The sequence below is a fragment of the Hetaerina americana genome, unplaced genomic scaffold (assembly GCF_022747635.1).
Source record: "Hetaerina americana unplaced genomic scaffold, ioHetAmer1.1.p SCAF_1, whole genome shotgun sequence".
NCBI classification, from domain to species: Eukaryota; Metazoa; Arthropoda; class Insecta; order Odonata; family Calopterygidae; genus Hetaerina; species Hetaerina americana.
In genome coordinates this window covers 25,772,489-25,793,695 of record NW_027286069.1, presented here as the reverse complement: position 1 = coordinate 25,793,695, position 21,207 = coordinate 25,772,489, and the positions used below count along the sequence as shown (strand labels likewise).

Sequence of the window (21,207 nt, the reverse complement as noted above, 5' to 3'; positions counted from 1 at the left end):
CTATTTCTTGATCCGAATTTTTTTAGCCCATTAACCTGTCAGTACAGAGTAAACAAAATGTGTCTCTTATACAGTCTTATGCAATATCAATTTAACCTTACTAAATTAATGATTCAAAAACATTAGCCCATTGAAATAAATTTCTTGAAAAAATGAAGTCCATTTGATTTTAGAGTGGCATATACTTGTAAAAGGTAATCTACTGGTTAAGGTTGGTTCTGGATGGACACAGCAACCATATATGTCTCTTGTCTCTCTTAACAAAACAGAACCCAGCATCCTACTCTACAGTGAGCCCCTCTTTAACTCCATATATGTACATCCTTCCTCCCTTCATCCCATCCAACATACCTATCCTATTCCTGCCTCTCCCTAGTTTTCCTATCATTCTCCCCTCGATCAAAATGTTCAACTTCCCATTACCAATTGATATACCTTTCATCCAGTTTTTTCTGTCCCTGTAGATTTGTCCCAGCAATGCTCTCTCCTCCATGATTCCTATTATAAAATAAGCTGTGACATTGCATATATTAAAAAAAACTGGTTGACCTTTTATCTTTACGTTATAAACAATATTTGTACAAAATTAGTATGATTTGCTCTCTGGAAAAATTGAGACTGGATAAAGGATTGCTTGGTTTTAGCAAAGCCAAATAAGCAGTCTACTCTTTTGAGTTTAACATAACATTAATGTCTTGACTTTTAATACATCAATTTAGAAAGACAATTGTTGATTAATGTCCCAATGGTATGGATGCCAGGTATGAATTAATGATGAAAAAGTAATGAAACATGCTAATTTTGTCTTTCATTAAATACAGCCAGGACCATTGGTAAATTTTGAAATCATATCCAAGGCAATGTTTTATTTAAATGTTATGCCGTAAAATTACATCAAATTTGAATGATATTTTGTTTGGAATATTTGAATAATGGTTAATAATATATCGTCTTCTCTTCTGATGTATCCAGCAGCATTCAAATATGAAACTGGAATGAATCACTCCTATCTCACTTCTTGTGATGGTTAGTAATGCATCCAGGTTTGAGATGATCCATCAGCAAACTGCATGGATGTTTAAGTTAAATAGAGACAAGGGGATCCTTCTTCTGTCCATCCCTTATTGTCAACTTCCATATAATGTGCATGTGAAGATATTTGAACTTCAGTCAAGGCTCCAGAAGAAAGATACATGCAGTCGCCAAGTGACAACAATCCACAGAGAGCCCTTAAAATTGCGCCGCGAAGCTTATTGAAAAAATCATGTTTTTACATCTTGAGCAGGAACATTGTTTTCTTCTAAAGCTGCAGTGAGGGTTTATTGCTTAAAAAGGACAATGGACTCTGAGCGGAAGACCAAATATGCTACCACATTACAATATTAGCAACACTAGCATTATTTTCTATTACACAGTCTTTCATCTTTCTTTTTTTTTGTCTCTTTCCTTTAAAAAATTGTTCAGATGTTTTTGATTGTATGCTGAAGATTTTCGACAAGTAATATACATTTTTAAATTGCATGTACATAAATTCATGTGAAAAACTGAGTTCTTGTATAGGGTATGGGTTAGCAGTCATGTCACAGATGCATAATTCTAAAGTACTCTTGTCATTATTCATTATGACTGTGAGTTTTTTCCAGGATTATGAGTGACTGAAAACATTACCAAAGCACCTCTCTATTTAATGTATACATTCTAAGAAGACTTTTATAGAGTTACTTTATATTTTATTTATTGAATAATTTATTTTTATTAACATATCTAGACTTTTGTCTTTTAAACCAAAGAAACTTACTGCATGTTAAGTATTTATAACCTTGGGAGTCTCATGTGTTGGGTCTTTTAACACAGGTTGGTGGTTAGAAGGAGAGGTGAGGATGTGGATCAGCCAAGGGCAGTTTGATTAATAATTCATAACTGTCAAGGAGACACGAAGTTTTAGCCCACCAAATTTGAAAGAGATATAACTGAAGTATTGAGAGTCGTTAACTAGATTTTGAGATGGTTTGAGGACTCCAGGAATCATCAGAAGAGTCCGCTTACATAATTTTTCAGTTTGTTTACTTTGGAGATGCATCTTTGAGGCAAAAAATGATGAAGTGGATTATGTACCATAGCTTTGGCAAAGCCCTGAGGTATCTGTTACTTGGCCTAATCTTGAAAGTACATTATGTCTTGTTACCTCCCTTCTCTTTGTCAATATTGATTAACAGTGTAAATGATAAAATTGAAGTTGAAACAATTTAATAGATGAGCAACAAGAATATAAACATGTAGCAGCCCTCAAAGAGCAACAAAGTAAATATTTACAATGCATGGATATTTTTTGCTCTAAAGTAGATATTATTTTAGCAGAAAGAATCTCACTAAAGTTACTTAGATAAAAACTCCTAATGATTCATTAAATGGAAGTGATTGATAAACCCAATTTTTACCTTCTCATCAAGATGGCATCCTGCAATGGTTTTTAGTGGTATTAATATTTTTCAATCATGCTTTCTCTCTCAGAAAGAAGCTAAAAGAAAAAAAAATGAATTGAAAATGCCTTCCCACTGCAATCAACCATGTATTTTGAGTGACACTTGGAATGCATGTACCATAAGTCATTAGTGGTGAAGGTTAAGACACTGAAAACATCCTTTTAGAACTTGACATATTGGAAAAGTTGCATGTACATCATTTGTATAATTGTTATTACTTCTTTCATTAAAACTTCTAAGCCAAATAAGGAGAAAGAGATGTCATAGGTTATTATTTGTATCTTATTTATCACATTATTTTTATACAAGAAAATTTTTGTACACATATATAGATACTTATTGTATTTTATGTAATTTATTCATTTTCTCTGTTTATTATCCCTTTGTTCTTATTTGTTTATGACCTGCCCTACTTGTGTGTTGTAAATATTTCAAATTGATTAAATTATTTTTGAGCCAGTTATAAGTTGTACTTCTTGTGTTGCCAAACCTGAAGCAGAAGGTAGATTTGGAAGAATTAATATCCAAGTCACATTTACATGAGCAGCTTTAGGCGGTAAATCAAGTATGTGTCCAAGTTAATATTTAATATGCATTTTTTTTTGTTTTGACATTTTCGTGGAATTGAATGAAAAAAGCGAAGATTTTAAATTTAATATACATAAAATATACGTATTTATCCATTAATTTGAGTCTGTGTATGTGTTAACATAAATAATATCAGCATGTAAAAATATAATAATCAAATTTTTTACCACCAAATACGAATTTAAGCTGTACAAACTAAAATATGTTGTATAGTTTATATTTTTTGTAAATCAACTAAGTCTTAAAAATCCAAAAAATGACTCCACAATTATTCATTCATTCTTACATATATGCATTAATAGGAAAGAGAGAGAGGGGAGGAGTTTGGAGGAGGCAAGTAGGTGAAAAAGGAAAGGATTGTTTTTTATGACCATCTTCCCATAGTTAAATGAGGGGTGCTTGCAGCCAGTTCTGCAATATTGTTAACAAATCTTTTATCTGCTAGGGAGGGGGACGGAATATTTGGGAAAGGGGAACCTTAAACCCAAGTTCTTCTAAATCTCTTCATACTCACACTTTCTTCTATCCATCTCTCTTATAATCTTTAAAACCTTGTATCTTTAATTCAAAACTTTAAACAGTCTCTGAGTTGGGAAAGTAAATGTATGAATAAAAGTTGTGGAAGGGGCTGCCACCTCCTGAACCCAACCCTCAGTCACACCAGCTCATTGTATACTTATACTTCCTCAGCCCACCTTTTCCTCCTGCAACTCACCAACAGTTGGCAGCTTGAAACATGCTTACACATATTGTCTAGCCCTTTCATATCCAAATTGAGCACAGAAACTCAGGGCTATTAGCACTAGAAGAAATAAACACCATGTGGCCCACTGCTCCAAGTCATTGTGGATCACAAAGGTGCAGAACATATCATATGCGATCTTCATTTCCTTTTAAGTCATATATTTAACAAGTAAAGAAGATGTGATGGGTAATGAAATATGAAATTATTGCTATCAATAAGAGGGTAATTATCAAATATTAAAAATTATTACTTTGATAAAAATACCTTTATTTTCTTGTTTCTACACAAAATATATTAATTTAAATAAAATTCTTGAATGGTTGTGGTGAGAATCAATGAAAGGAAGCATTAGACAAATTGCTAACTTAATGCAGTAACAATTTGGTCAGTCTATAAAATAACTCTAACTAATGTACACCATCTCCATAAGTACATGATGACAAGGCAATTTTGATTCCACGGCACTGCAATAAGAGTGCAGTTGAATCTAAGGCCTAGCCAAATCTGATTCCATATATTAAAAGACAATTTGAGATGATGATATCAAAATATATTAAAAGCATATTTTGTCTTTTTAAAAATAAAATATTGACAGGATCAAAATAGAAGAATATAAACATACATTGCCTTAAACAGATGGGTAAAAAAACAATAAAATTTCCCTTCTTCAAAGGAAATTACAAGGTTTTGTTATATAATATCACCAAAGAACTACAGAATGAATAGTAACAAAGCCATTACTTCACAAATCATGAACTCTTAGACGTGACATAGAAGGACAATCCTAATTTAAATATTTTACCAATTCGTATGACCATTCTACTTTCTAAGTCATTTTAAAAATGACCTCAGTAGTTTAGAGCCTAGTTGAATTTTAACACTGCTAACATAGAGTGATCCAATAAAATATTCTTAAATATTATAAATATGATTATGTTAAGGGGGCATGGCATTAAAATAACATCAACTTAGCCCCCTTGGCTATGCCAAAAGAAGCTTCTTTGGACCACAATTCACTCTGGTAGCATCAAATTTTAAGGTCTATTGATTATCAGTGGCAATGGAAATCAAAAAGCTACACACTATTGTGCCTACAGAAGTTCTTCTAATGATTTGCCGTGCAAAAATAAAATGCCTTTCATTCCATTCTATCATATTTCTGAGGAAATACATCAGAAGGCACCCTCTGCGGTGCTCTCTGCTCAGAAGATAAAATAAATTGTTGGTGTGTCTATTCGAGCTCCTCCTAAGAAATTTATCTTTCAGGTTCTGAATTCCACTTAAAACATTCCACTCCCATTTATAAATATATGCCCATGTAAATATTGAAAAAAATAGGTACATGTCATGAGCCAGCCACATCAAGATATCCATCTGAATGGCTACTTTTCTATAGGCTCCTTTCTAAATGGCTACTTTCTTTTTTCTTAGAGCCAACAGGATCTTTATTCATACACAGCAATTTTAGAGTTTAACAACCATTCTCTTTGACCGAGATTCGAACTCAGATCCCTCTACATCCCGCCAAGTTCTTTGGCTAGTTAAGCTACCAAGGCGTTCTACTACACTCCGAGATTTTGGGGGCTTTAAAGACTTGATGTTGTGGCAAAAACTACATAAAATGTCACAGGCATTCGTAGTCGTGCGCGAAGCGCCACAATCCAAGAGGATAAAGCCAACATTACACCCTTAGAGTGTTTTACCTTTGACAATTTCAAGAAACTTTAGGAGATAGCGCGGCAGTACCTTTTAACGGAGTCATCCGCTAAATATGCATTTCAATGCAACAATTTCAGAGCGTAAAAATCATTCTTCTAGACTGGGATTTGTATCCCATGAAGAGGGATACCGGCAAAGTAATTATTCCGTGGCATCTATCGTTACCGATGTCGTTTGTGATGCCGGTGGCTTTTAAGAAATAACTAACTACCCATGTAATTTCAGGATGTCATTCGAAGAATAACATTGGGCATAATGGAATACCCCCAAAATCCGCACCATCGTAATCGTTGCATGAAAGATTGACACCTGGCTTTCCCAACTGTGTATTTCCTCGGTGCCTACTTTTTCGTGACTTATTTAGTGGATGTTATTGGTACCAATGTACCCGCGTGAATACTTTCAACCTCCCTTCAATGCTACAGCATCGATATTTTTCTATTCTTGAGCATTATTATGCCGTTTACTTAGCTGAATAGTGCATCAAGGAATAATTATTTAAATATACTTTTTCTCCAATTGTTGTGTCCATTTTTCCTTTGAATTCCGATCCTATTGTAGCCTCTGAATGTGATAGTGCAACTATGTGGCTTTATTAAATCATCTTGAGAATGTATCACATGCCTGAATTTAATTCGGTCTCCTATTATCCAAGCGCATGCAACGTAGTAAAATCTTTTCTGCTGATACAGCAAGTATATTAGTTGACATTAGCATACATATGTATTTTAGTTTGAGGAAGGCCTGAAAACCTTAGAAATGCACAGCATCATCCTGTTTCATGAATTATAATTTTTCATTCACTGTGTCAGTAAATGCAGTACCGTGACTTGTAAGCCCGCGGAAAATTGGCAGCAAGTAATAATTACAAATGACTTAAGTAAAAAAATTGCCAATGCATTTCTGAGTGACTTGTGTGAGATATTTTGTCCATTATATCATAATTGGTCACAATCGTGTCAACAATGGGAATACACAAGTTGGATAAATGAAATTGACGCCTTTAAATGAAAATCAGCGAAATATAATTTTGGGTAATTGTCATTCATAGAGGCCAAAGAAAACTTACACGTTGAACTTGACCCATGTAAACGTGAATAGGCCGATAATTAACCATTAACATTAAGGGAAGCTGTTGGATTCGTTTTTCACTAAATAACTTGGTCTACATCGCATTGCAACATTAATGAACTTCATAAAATCAGTTTCATATTATTAATCAATGACATGAAAGTATTACTATACAGCATCATTAACATAGAATTGTAAAACTAGCTCGTTACTGGCATTTACGGCTCCATCAGAATATTTCTTTCTTGTTTCCATAATAACAAAATACGATGAAATAGCTTAATTAGCATCAAACGTATAATATCGTTGAGAAGAGAAGCAGACAAACTTCGGCCGCCATGTTTATGTAAGGTGTACCGCTAAGTTATTACATTGGAGTTCCGGGAACGTGCGAACGGACTGAAAATAAAATATGTAAGTAATTAGGGCCAACTGTCATTAAGTGATGCTAAGACTACGCCGTGTAGTGTCCAACGCATGCCGTGGCCACCGACTGTCTGCATGCGAATAGTTTCACAACCACCGATCTACTTACAAATTCTCGGAAATGCATACGAGACATTCTGTGTAATGACACCAAATTGATATCGTAATAGAGTTAATTATTTAAAGGGATGGAATAGCACTAAACACAACTCAATTATTTATTGCAAAACAATATTTTGTCGAGTTTATAGTTAAAATCACTAGGGCGCTTACCGTCGCTTTTGGAGAGTCATTTGTTAAGAATCATGCTTGAAACAAAGTTTGGCAACAAGGCTCTATTCACACTCTGTCATTGGAGGAGATCGAACAAGTTAAGTTGAAAATTCATGACACCGTAACCTAAAGAAAACAGAGTACGGTAGCAACCGTTGATGTTTTGTGAAACGTGTTAGTTGTCATCGGTTAAAGCTTGTGTTGTGGTATTTGTGCCTCAAGGAGGATTTGGTAGTCGAAGGAATACCTGATTGTTCATTTCCGAGGCTGGGAAAACTCAAAACAATTGAGATTAGCCAAGTTTTCGTGAGATACAATATGGCGACGAACTTAGAAGAGGAGCAGAGCCTTCGGGAATGTGAAGAATACGTCGAGAGACATGAAATTCAAGTTTTATTGAAGGATTGTATTGTGCAGTTATGTGTCAGCAAACCAGAAAATCCCATTAACTTTCTTAGTGAATATTTCCAGAAACTTGCACGGGTGAGTGCCAGTCTCTATCTATCTATTTACAATGTATCCTGCAAGCCACCGACCGCTAGGGTGTGTGGCAGGGGGTGATTTTAAACCAGGCATGAAACAGCAAAAAATGTTTTTTCTTAATCACTAGTCACACTAGTGTGCATGTTGAGAATTCAATTAATTTTGGTTATGACTACTGCGGAAACATGCACTACGGTATCTTTGTGAGCCATACTTCTCTACGCATACAAGAGGAGCTATGAATAACAAGCAGTAACTAAAGGTAGTTGAGATGATGACAGCATACTTGGCTATTTAGAATGAAAAATAAAATGCTGCTCCTCCGTAGCGCGCTCAGATAGTGTCATTCTGAATCCTTATCGCTCGTGGGAAAAATGACATTCTAAATCTATCTGTCCTACACTTAATCTCTCAAATTTTATTCTCGTGATATCTCCTACCGTAGTATAAATGTATTTTTCACCTCATTGCTAATGACAAATCTAATTTCTGTTAGGTATTTACGCTGTAAATTTAACCTTTGATCCGAGAGTGTTTCCCGATATAGGGCCTCTAATTGTCATGTTATGCCACCCAGTTTATCTTAACAAAGTTTCACAAATCTAGTTCATCTACGTTGAACACGATCCCAGTCAGCAATCAAATCAACTTTATGAGAATCCCGCATACTGGCGTATGTTCTAAATGAATTCTAACCAGCGAATGATAACATTGCTCTTTAACTTTCTCGTAACATTTTCCAAATACTCTTCAAAGAAGAAATTCCCAAATAGTCTACTATTTCTTTTGCTAGCTTGTGTACATATTCCTCGTGTATGTTGCACCCAGGAAATTGAGGGTAACCCATAAGTATTTCATCTAGTCCACTCTTCCTATTTCAGTGTTTCTGATTCCTTAGGCGTCGGAGGGGACTACTCATTTTTAAAAAATGCATCTCCATGCACTTTTTTAAGTTGCATTCTAATTGCCAATTGTCACAGTGTTGTATTGTACCAATGTAATCTGTTTAAGTTACTTTATCATCAGGACTACTGATATTTATGTAAACCTCTGCGTCGTCGGATAAAGAGTGTTTCTTACTATCAACCCCGGAGTTAACGTCCTTAACGTAGAGGAGGAATAAAAGAGGTCCGATAACACTCTCTGGGGAACACCTGACGTGACTTTTACTGCACTAGAGGTAACACCATCGGTGGCTAGTCGTTGTGTACACCCGTTCAAAGAGTCTCTAATCCACCCCAGGATATATTTACCAATGCCATACGCTTCTAGTTGTATGAGTAGTTTTCTATTAGATACTATTTCGAAAGCTGTTTTTCAAGGCTATGGAAACCGCGTCCATGTGAACATTTTTCCCGAACCCAAAAAGTTATGAATAAGATTAGCAAGTAGTTTCTCCAAGAAACAACCCTTTCGGAAACTGCTAATTTTTCATCAATGACTCTTTGACTATTGCTGTTTCTCGCGATCGAACTAGCTACAAAATGTTCCATGACCTTGCATGATTTGAATGTGAGGGAAATAGGTCTAGGATTGCTCGGTACCTTCCTGTCTCCATTTTTAAATATAGCTGTTAAATTAAACGTTTTCCAGTCACTGGGAACTATGCGATCTTCTAAAGACTTCTTAAAGATGATTTCTAGATACGGCGCAAATTCCGGCGATAGTTGCTTAAATATAAAATTTCGTGGGACCCGAAGGATTTTTTGGGGTTAATGTCTTTCTGCAATCGTTCTATTTCGTTGTATGAAATTTCAAATTTGGGCGTCGGTTGGCTGTAATGATTTGGTTAGCTATGGTAGACATTCGGTGGTGAGACATTGGTGAAGACACTTTAAAAGGACTTCAATAAGTCGACCTTTTCCGAATTGCTTGTTGCCCTTCCGCTTTTATTCTTTTTGAGTGCATTAACTGTAGACTTATTTCCCCGAAGCTCTTTGACAAAGGATCAAAAGGCCTTTGGTTTCTCTTTTAACGTATCAACCTATCTTTTCCTTGTGAATTCGTTTAACGCTCTGCGCAAGTCCTTCCTGGCATAAGTCCTAGGTATCTTGTTCATCATATCATAAGTGATCACCTTCCGTTTGTCGCTAGCGTTATTATTCCTTGTATTTTCATCCTGGCATGACATAGCTTTTGGTATCTTAACGATTTCTTTAATTTCCGCGTTGTACCTTAGGCTCTGTGTTATCTGTTATACATTTACTTGGAATGAACCTGTTGACTGCTGAGCGCGTGATGCTAAGAAAGTGGTTCCACCCATCCTCAGTATTTCGGTATTTACTATTTTTCTTAAAACATTCAAATGAGCTCCGTAATGCGCACATTGAGTCAGTTAAGTTTTCGTTTCTTAAATAATGAATAGTTTTCTTTTGAACTATTTATTGTCTACCTCATATTGGGAAAACATCGCATATACTGCTCTGTGATCTCTAATTCCTTGAATGTTTTCTCTATTTAAGACCGTTACGCCTACGTTCGTCGCTAACAGTCCAAGAATATCATTTCTCCTAGTTGGTGAAGTGACAAGTTGATGTTTGGATTACAGCGTAAAAGAATTAAATAGCGTCTCGCAGGTGTATTTGCCTTTAGTACATGTATGTGCTCCAATAAATAGATGGGAAATTTAAATTGCCAACGATTGTATGCCTCAATCGTTTTTGGATGGACAATTTTTACTTGCTTGTCTTTTTCGGGTGTTAAATTAACTGTGTAACTCTGTAAAATGCGCTTACATGTATTTTTTTCATTGAGGTCTTCTAATTGAACACCAAGCACTTTCCAAACCGTTATCTTGAATTATCTCAGCCCTCCTGACGCAAGAGTTCTTGACTGCAATAAAGACACCGCCCCGATTCAATTTAATCTGTTATTTCTGTTAAAGGGAAAGGATTTTGGAAACATTTCACTGCTGGCGATTTTAGTGGATAATCAGCTTTCAGTCCCGCTGTTATATCTGCACCTGTGCTGTGAGCGAGGCAATGATATTCAGCAGCACAATTTTTTAAACTTCGACAGTTAACTGCTAATACAGATGTTTTCATGACATTACGGTTACCTGATTATTTTACGGGGATCTTTTACTTATTGTTATCGAATCCCTTATGACATTTTCCGTCTGATGTCATTTGATTTACGTGAAGTGAGCTATTGACTGCTTTGCTAGCACTGTCTCTCAATTCATTTAAAGCTAAATTATTTTGGTAATGAGGACTTTAGAAACTCACTAATTGAGCCACATGCAGCCTCACACTCTAATATACGCAGTGCTCGAATATCTTACCCTCTACATACCTCGCGACCTCAGATGTGTGATGAACACCAGAACGGATAAGAGGGTTCCTGCACGATTGGATTGCCGGATGAAGGTCAACAAAAGAGGCCCCGATATCCCTGCAGAAATGACGCAACCTCTGATTTAAGCCTTCCCCTCGGCTCCAAACCAGAGGCCCACGATCAATCCTCGGGACAAGGCTACAAATCGCGAGCGTCATTTCAACCCTCTCGATGACACTTACCCGCCTCACTTCAGAGTTCAATTCCCTAGACGAATGTAGAAACTCCTCATAACCGCGGTCCTTGGCATCTTTTGCGCCTACGTGAGCTACGATCTGCACTTCGGGAGCACTTGGCGCCCGCAGCCTCCGCCCAAACCACTTTTATCAACTCGGGAACGCACGAGGAATACACCGTCCGTCCCTGGCTCTCACCCTCATGGCCTGGGCCATCAAACTCATGACGCCGTTGCTGTCTATCACCCCCAAGATCCCCCTTTGGCTAGACCGCGGATTTCATTTTCATCGATTTTCCCTTCTCAGATTTCCTAGACTCAATTGTTGTTTCGTTCATATCGTTGTCCATGTTGTAATAATCCTAATTCTGAACTGCATACTCTTGAGTGTACGATACGTCTCTCTTTTGAGTGTAAAATGTGGCATCGGTTCTTCCACCAAATATAATTGCGTAAATGTATACAAATGACTGTAATGATGAATTGGGGGCAAAATCCCTTTGATTCACGTTTCGTTTCCATAAGGTCTCAAGTAATGGTTTTTAAAGGAATAATTGTTGCGTAAATTGAGACGTAAGAGTCTCAGTGGGCGTGGTGTTTAGAGCGGCCTATCGGGGCAATTTCTTCCACATCGATGAAAGGTTTCACGATGGATTCATTTTTATATTTCTTGTATCATTCTTATTGAAATTTACTTTCATATTTTCCTTGATAATTAATTTTTTTTGGGACGCATCTTAAACCCCAACTTCATTAAAAAAAAGGAATGCCCTTCTGCACTGACACCGTTTAGACACAACGAAATTTGGGTCAGAATGCACCACCAATTATCAGCTTCCACTCCTTCTATTCAAATTTTATGTGCCTAATTTCAGCATTATCATATTACTTGCAGCTATGTTTGGCTTATGGCTTCGGCGGACCAATTTATCCGAACAGCTGTAAGTTCATTTAATTCGTGTTATAGGGCTCTGTATGTACAAGGGGAGTTTCTTCATCACGGTTTCGTCTGGGAGGCGACGATTTAGCCGGAGCCTTTGGCAAATGCGATTCGATTTTGCCACGCACAATGACACATGCATTAGAAAATACGAGCTGAGCACTTTAAAAGTCAACTCTTAAAAAAATCCTAACCCTCGAATTTCGTTGTAGCAATTTACCGAAAAAATTCCGCATTTATAGGTTAAATGTTGAAGAAATAATCCGAGACCATTGACGTTTTTTTTTAGCAATTGTTTACAATGTACGAAGCGTCTGCTCAGCTGACGGTCTACAAGGTCTGTACCAAAAAAAAGAGACGTATTTCAACGCTTGAGCTGCTTATCGGATCACAATCACTGGGGTGTCACCGTCTAGCGGCGTCTGTGAGAAGTAAAACACCGCCTGGCTCTACCTAGACTTGTCTCCGCACAGCAGCGATTCTTGTCGGAGCTTGCACACGTTTGCTGTACAAATGCTTGTGTGAGAATGAAGGTGTTAGAGAAGCAGTGTCTGTTCATTGAATTTTGTTTTAACCACGTTAAAAATGCAACTGAAACTTATGCAATGATTCGGCAATGAATCTATGAGTCGGACACAGTGTTTTCATTGGTACAATCGCTTCCAGTCTGGACAAATGTCGGCAGATGAAGAACCGAGAGGCGGACGACCATTGAGGTCAACCAGCGCTGACCGCGTCAACAATGTGAATGATTAAATGTGTGCAAACCGTAGGTTAACTGTCAGGGATGTTGCCTAAGAAGTGAGCATTAGTGTTGGATCGTGTTTCACCATAAAAACTGAAATTTTGGGCAGAAGAGACCGCAAATGTGAAGAAACAAGTCTAGGTGCTTTCATCACGACAGCGCACTGGTGCACTGTAATTGATTGTAACCGAGGATTTGGCCAAAAATAGACCACTTGTGATCCCCCAGTTACCCTACTCTCAAGATCGTGCTTTCCTATTTTTCCGAGTTGAAATCCATCTTAAAAGGACGCCCATTTGAAAATATTGAAGGCATCCAGCAACACTCTACCGCAGGCTTAAAGGATATCCAGAAAGAAGCGTTCCAGGCGGCATCCGAAAGCGGAAAAAAACGTATTTTGAAGGCGATAAGCATGACTAAAGGATAACTAAAAAAATCAAGTATTTATTCAAACAGTCTCATCTTTTTTTAACAGACCTTGTAAATCATAATGCAGGTCTGTAGATGGTATAATAACTAGAGAAAACATGTGACAATTTGTCGCTTCTCATTGAAGTGAATGAATATAAATAAGATAAATATTAATTTTGAGTGAAACATGTACTATGTGGGAAAATTTGTGTGTGTAATTTTACCCTATTTATACAAAAATGAGAAGCCCTCTTTAACGTCTTTGCGAGATGTGTCCCCAAACAAACAAGTTAAATTTATCATTTATATATTAGGAGGATTTGGTAGGAGTAGGATGAATACTATTTCAGCACTCTTACATTTCTCTTAGCCTTGCCTGAAGGAAAACCCTACCCCACTCTACGTGAATTAAACCCTTCTTAAATTCTGCATACAGTCTATCTCCTTTCATTCCGTCCTAAATGCCTTTCTTTTTCCTCCCATATCCTCGATTAATCACTTAATCAGGCCAACTTGTACGAGCCAAGGAAACACTCAAGCCCTTCCATCATATTAAGGTTCACCATCCGTTAATACTGTGGTTTATGCACTTGCAAACTATTCGTTCATGTGTGGTCGACCATATAATCAATGGGTACAGTATATACGTAAATTGTGTCTTACGAATGTTGCTTCAATTTACCTTTACTGTGAAGAGTATGCGATAATGTACGGGAGAAATTGGCGCACCTAATTTAAGCGAGAGTGTTAGTAACATTGAGTGTGCTATGGTAAGTTTTTAATATTATGCGACCAAGAAAGGAGAAACACAAAACAAAACTCCGAAGGCTGAAAGTTTGTATGTTTACAGTATTTCCAGAGTCTGGAAATACTGTAAACATTTCCAGGAACTGTGTGCTCCGTATCCGATATGCAAAGGTGGCAGATGGGAGCGAGATAAAGACGATTGCTGTGGTAAAAGCGTTAAAGAAACAAGATTCTGAGAACGGCCCGCTTTAAGTGCGCTTTCGGAAGCTACGCCTGTGGCGTCATTCGTGGCACGTTGGTGTTGATTTTCGAAGCGGTGGCCGAGAGCAATTTGTTAGGGATTGACCAGTAGGGGGATGAGGTGTTGGGAAGAGGGTTGGAGTGGATCGGAACTTAATGATTCAAGGGTGGTAATGGCTATTTGGAAATGACCGAGTTTGGGTTCCTCCCAGGGAAGAAGTTTTTTAAATTAATTTTGTTCGCTTAATTGGGAATACTTGCTCAAGAAAAAGAGGCAGTTGATAGTGGACGGAAACAGCTCTCTGGACGAGAAATGTAGATGAAAAACGAATAGCGAGGCGAAGGAATAATAAGGGTTTTAGGTGACGGGAGAATGAACTGGAGAACTGATAATCCACAAGATTGATGGCCATTGATAATGGCGATGAGTTGGATAATTCTGAGGTAGGTGGGGAACAATGTGTGAAGAGTGGTGAATATGGAAATGAATGATTATCTTGGTTTATTCTGATTCTACTTGCCTTCCTAAGGGGTCAAGTGTTTGTTGCGGGATTCCTTAGAGAATTTCAAATGTGAGGGAACGTGCAAATCTACCCTGTAGTTCGCCATGGTGGATATTTTTTAGGGTGTTAACGAGTTTTTTATTTATTGCGGCCTTAGTATTCTTAGATTTTTATTGAGGAACCTTCCAGTGTGTATACGCTCTGCTTTAAATGTTCCCTGAGATTACAATTTTAGTTTCCGCGCAAGTTGCGGGGAAACTTGGCGGATCTATTTTTAATTTTCCTTCGCTGTTTGCCCATGTTAGACTCGTTAATTTGATGATGCCGTCTGAACTTGTTAGTAAGCTGGTGAAAGCTCACAGTCCTCCGGCGCCTCGAACCATTTGGCGGTTGGCGCACGCGAGAAAGAATCATAGCCGGCCGGCCTTCCTATTGTGGTAGTTCTTCTGTGTGATAATTCACAGGAGCTTCATCATAATCAGGACTGGACTTTTCGTAGTCCTCTGTTCATGTTCTGGAAGGTTATTCTCAACAAAAACCTAGTCCTTACGGAGACAAAGCACTATACCTCTTTCGGCAACATTCGAATAAAACTGTGTACAAGAAAAAAACTGTCGAAAATAAGATTTGACGTCCAAAATTTGTATCAAATCCCTTTTTAAATATGCATGATCGAAATACGAGGGAATTAAAAAAAGCAGTAAACAATTCTCAGGTAAATTACGTTATTAAACATTTTCCTGCCTTAACAAATAGAGAATATCTCCATCATACTGAACTAATCAATTTACTACACAGTTTACTGTCTAAATGAATACATCTCCCATTTCGAGTATTCGGGTATTGTCGGCGAAGTGATTAATTGCCATTAAACGAGGGTGGTCCCAGAAGTACCCGGCCTGACCTAGAGATGGCAGTAATTGTTTGAAAAATATCACTGTATTAGAAAGTATGTAATAAATAAAGCATATGTTTCATGTTTGAAGACGTCACGTTGTTTAGTATTTGTTTGACAGCCATCAATAGTGAACGTTTTCAGTGAATTTGTGAAAATGGAAAATATTTGTCATCGTTTTGTGATGCTCATTTGTCACGCTCGAGCAAAACCAGTGTCGTGAAGATGTTTCAATTGTTTAGCAAAGTTTCACAGCAACAAAGCAGAATTTTTGCGCCGTTTCATAGCCATGGATGAAATATGGGTCCATTACTTAACACCTGAGACAAAAGAACAATAAAAACAAGGGATTCAAAAGGGAGAACCGGCCCCAAAAAAGGCGAAGACCGTTTCATCTTCAGGCAAGGTCATGGCGTCTGTTTTTTGGGATGCGTGTGGGATAATTTTCCTTTACCTTCTTGAAAAAGGAAAAAATATCAACGGCGAGTACTATGCGAACTTATTGCAACGTTTGAGCGAAGACGTCAAACAAAAGTGGTCGACATTTGGCTAAGAAGAAAGTGTTGCTTCATCAAGACAATGCACCAGCTCACAAATCCGTAATTGCAATGGCCAAAATTCATGAATTAAAGTTTGGTTTGCTACCTCATGCGCCCTATTCGCCAGATTTAGCCTCTCTTGGATTATTTTCTGTTCGCAAACTTGAAAAAATGGCTCGATGGCCAAAGATTTTCCAACCGTGAAGAAGTGATGTCGGCAATTAATGGCTATTTTGAGGAGCAAGACAGTTCTTTTTATAAAAAGGGTTTCGAACTTATTGAACATTACTGGGAAAAGTATATAGAGCTGAAAGGAGATTATGTTACAGAATAAATACATTTTTTTCCAAAATATTTGTTTTCTTTTCGGGTCGGGTACTTCTGGGATTACCCTCGTAGTTTGGTGGTTAATGTAGAGAAAATGCAATAGCCAATTTAAAATCGTATCGAATAATCCTTCAGCTTTTCCTATTGCGCGTGTTCCTAGCGCAATCAATATTTTTTTCGACGTTCAGAATTACTATTTCGGTTGAATAATATCAAAAAATCATGTTTTTCCAGCCGCTCCCATCAGTCTGTTTCATTTTCTTCAGTTGGTATCGTTGATGTTTTGTCTCATTCTGAAATTTTAACGTTATTTAGCATTGCACACACTTTAAATTATTACGTAAACTTTTCAAATGTGTATTTTCGTTATTTTACGAGTTGCTTTTCAGTTTAAGTAAGTATTTTTTATCCATGTTCGTGGCGAGAGGAGACTGAAAGGGCAGGGAGTCAACCCCCCAGTTCATCTAGGGGGGCGTCTTAGTAGCCCTATCTGAATCTATTGCTTGTGAGTGGTAATACTAGCTGGTTCACGATTCACCTTGATGTTTGCCGTTCCTGGAGATCCTTGGGGGGGGGGGGGAGAGAAGGGAATCCTACCTGGTGGATGAGTCCTCTGGCATACAAGTACAGCCGTGTTCCAGCTGGGCTGATGGCTAGAGGTCTAACTCGCAACTGGTCCACCAAATTGGTGGACCGGTTGCGAGTTAGACCTCTAGGTAGTGTTAAATCCATCCTTTGGGCAGCCCTTGCGTCCGCACCAGTTGACTGTGTGGCGCCCCCAACATGTGGCTCCGTGGCGGGTTTGGAGCCCGGGGGATGAATCTTCAAACGTAATGGGTTGAGAAAGCCTTCCCCCATCAAAAAGATCCCGCTCTGATAAGGGCGGGGGAGTGATAATGTCGCGTGCAAACGCTACCTGTTGATGAGGTGCCAGAGAGAGGCGAGACAGTGAAGAAGGTTCCCCCTTCCTCATCCGTTAGTTTTTGTCTGTCTGTTGCTGATCCGGGGGAACTAAAGTCTGCCAAGAAATTGAACACTTGTCGAGCAGTCATAGATAATTACGAGGACAACCGTAGATCACTTGGCGAAACGGTGAGGTAATACACGCTACGTCCCTCATCCTGACGTTCGCCCCCAGAAAACTCCCCGATGAGGTGTTCATTAGTTTCGAATCAGTTGCCAGTCCGTCTTTTCATCCCTGCTCCCATGCATTGTTTTCAATACCAGCTCTTCGGCCACATCGCTACAAGATGTGAGGGCAAGGCTACCTGCCTGCGTTGTGGATAGGACAAGCATGGGGATGGGAAGTGCGCAACCGAACCGTCTTGCGTTCATCGCGGGGGGACACACCCCGTGTACTGTCGCCAGTGCCCTAAGATCGGAAGGTCATGTAGATAAAACACGCTCAACAAGCACCCTTAGCTAGACTTAGAAAATACCGGGAACTAATGACGGCTAAATTTTCTTTCTAGATGTCCTTTGTTTCGGTCGCCTCCTCTTCCATCCAAAAGGGTACCATTTCAATGCAGATAGAACATTTTAAATTCCACAGCAATAATGGAGACACGTCCAGAGGAAAAAAACCAAAGCAGACAAGAATGCTATCACGTAGAAATACGAGCACCATAATTCTTTCGAGAACCCAGAGGGAGCGTAGATGACCAGGGTTTCCGTCAATAAGCCCGAAATGACTCCATCCCCCGGCCCTTCTGGAAAGGGAAAATCCACTGAACCGGTGTCAATTGAAGAGAACGAAAGTCTTTTCTGAGGCTGAAATCCTCTTGGCTAGAAACACGTGGAAGAAATTTCGAATCAAGCGAAATAAACGCCACACTGACCCTCGCCCTAACTCACGCGAAGCACGCGAATCACTAAATTTTAGGGAAGACCTTAACATTATCCTTAGTGATATTCCTGAAGCTATATCCGGAGTAATTTTGATTTTAAAAGGAAGACGACCTATTCCGACCGATTAAATACCTCTTGCCCCATGATTAATTATAAAATATTAGCGTACGATATAAATCATCAAATGAATAAACATATGGTACACTTTTTTATTTCCTTTCTTTTTTATCACGCACCCAGTGAGCTGCGAATTATCTTAGTCCTCGAGGCATCTAAAAAACTAAATTACTCCCTCTGTTTACTCAATGCTGCCCCACTTTGCCTCGGAAAATATTCCCGAGTTGGAGATTGCTGGTATCATAACGCATGCTTATCAACATTCTTAGCATAATCAGAAGATCGATAGTCTAGAACGGTTTCCCCAATATTAAATGTCAGTGGTTTGAAATAATACGTTTCCAGTCAGAATATCTTATGCTATCTTCACACAAATAAGTAAGAAGCCTGGTCACTAAGAAAAAGATTTATGTGAAAGTTGTAAACATGTTTAAAATGAATAATCAGTTTATCCTGATATCGGGTGTCAAAGATTCTGTTTCAGGCTGAACCATGTGAAATTTCCCTATATTCCAAGGAAAGGTAGAAAAAACTCGGCAATTCCACAAGTCGCAATTTTTTATCATACATCTGCCCTGATGACGCTTCGCGGCGGCGAAACCATGGTGGTGTAATGATAAATAAATTGTGAATTTTAGTATTTTCTACCATTTTTGGTAAAGCGTCAAAGTGTTCATTGTGTCATTACAGGTAGTGGGGACAGGCAGCAAAAATATGGCACGGCAAATGGACGAATCCAATATTAAACCCACTAAAGATGGAAACATTAAACGAATCTATAGCCTCTAAGAGTCGTTCGATCGTCTTCGTAATGACCAGCGATTAAATGTTGGTGAAACTGTCTTGGGAGAGAAACCAGTCAACAGAATCATAACCGCGGGTGTATGGATGAACCTCTCGACGCTATAAAAAGAAGACAAAAATATACATCGACTACTTGTCATAGCCCGGACAACGACTCCCAAGGCTTGAGCTATTTTCCTTCTTATTGTTCGACGTTGACAAAAATACCTTACGGTCCACCAAAACGGTGTTTGGCAGTGGGTGTAAGCACCAGGTGGGAAGAAGTGATAATGGATTATGTGAGAGAGGAATGAGAAAGGGAAACATGTATAGTAAAAATCTATCAAATAACGTGCAACCTTGTGTACATGCTGGAGGTACAATTAGTTCAAAACAAGGGTTAATTCACCTAATAAATTAGTTTATTGCTATGAGAAAAAATGGAATAAAATGAACAACAGCCGTACGACAGGCCTCTGCCATAACAAGACAGGTCATGCAGAACTCAAAAGTAAGAGGGGGAAATTCCGCTATCATTTGGACATGCAACTAATAGTCTCCGCCCCAAATGTCACAGGTAGGGAATGTGACACACCGCTGTAGGCAGCGGACGCCATGGAGTCCCCCCCCCCCCACAGAGAGAGTCGTGGGATGAAGAGAGAAGCTCGGAAACAGCAAAAAGAGGCAGGCAACATTGTACCGAGCACTACAGTCATTAAATGGCAGTCCCATGCGGGAAGGGATTTGACATCAAAATACGCGAGATTAGTGAAAGTGCATGCATTTGGGTAAAACTAATTATTCACTAGACGCTGTGTGTGGCAAGTGTGATTTTTGCGATCTCTAATCCTACAGTTGCTATCCCGCATTGTCCGTGGGAGGACGGAGTCCTTGAATGCGAGATCTCGGCGTTAAAACATGCGGCCCTGAATTTATTTAGTAAGTTCAACCTAGCATTGAATCGTCTTTCTTCTAATGATTCCCAACCCTACTACAGAAGAATTTCTGTGACGCTTTTCGTTTTATCGAAACAGGTTTTGATGAAACGGACTGCCCCGCGTTGCACCTTCTAAATTTCCCATATTAAGCCTTTTTCAGTCTGTTTCCATACACTACTTGCATATTCTAAATGAGGCCTTGTAAGAGCATGGTAAAACATACCTTGACCTTATAGTCACTTCTGCCAGCAATGCGTCTAATAAATCCCAGTTTTTTATTTGCTTGCCCGCAGATTTTACGTATGTGGGTGCCCCAAGTTAAGTCGCTAGTTATAGTAACACCTAGATATTTTACTGTGTCAACTACTTCTAGGTCAACTCCGGCTAATTTGTGAGCAAATCCCTTTGATCTTTTAAAGAAATTTACCACCAATCATTTGTTAAGATTTAATGACAATCTCCATTTTGAACACCGTTTAGTAATGCAATCTAGATCCTGTGCTAGAATTAAACGATCCTCATCCCCAGATATCTCCCGTTAAATCACCCTGCCATCCGCGAACATCCTAATCTTACTTTTCACAGTGCAGTTCAAATCGTTAACAAAAACAAGAAAAGCAACGCCCCGATTACACTTCCCTGGGGTACCACTGATGTAACTCGTACGCTGTCGGAACTAGCGCCGTCAAGGACTACCCTCTGTTCCCGCTATGTCAGTCCTCAACCCAATTAATTGCACTCTTTATTTATTCCAGGGAACTTCAATTAATGAATTACTTTACCATGGGGAACCTCATGAAATACCTTTTGTAAATCCCAAAAGATCGCATCCACTTGCCTACCACTCCCGCCCGCTAAAAGTAAGTCGTGTGCAA

General features: G+C 38.6%; 2 protein-coding genes across 5 annotated transcripts in view; both read left to right on the top strand.

Moving 5' to 3' along the window:
• Positions 1-2,943, top strand: part of LOC139689387 (uncharacterized) — a 33,195-nt gene extending 30,252 nt beyond the window's left edge. For 2 of the 4 annotated variants that reach the window (XM_071586478.1, XM_071586501.1), the window contains exon 12: positions 976-2,943. The gene's annotated coding sequence lies outside the window, so the exon portion shown is untranslated. Of the gene's footprint in view, positions 1-972 lie in introns of all 4 variants that reach the window. The other 2 variants (XM_071586493.1, XM_071586487.1) reach the window with 2 other exon arrangements.
• A 4,543-nt stretch (positions 2,944-7,486) lies between these two features.
• The window catches only part of Pka-R1 (protein kinase, cAMP-dependent, regulatory subunit type 1), a 206,930-nt gene continuing 193,209 nt past the window's right edge, over positions 7,487-21,207 (top strand). The window contains exon 1 of the mRNA XM_071586465.1: positions 7,487-7,788. Coding sequence (XP_071442566.1) covers positions 7,624-7,788 — 165 coding nt within the window. The 5' untranslated portion in view covers positions 7,487-7,623. The remainder of the gene's footprint in view (positions 7,789-21,207) is intronic.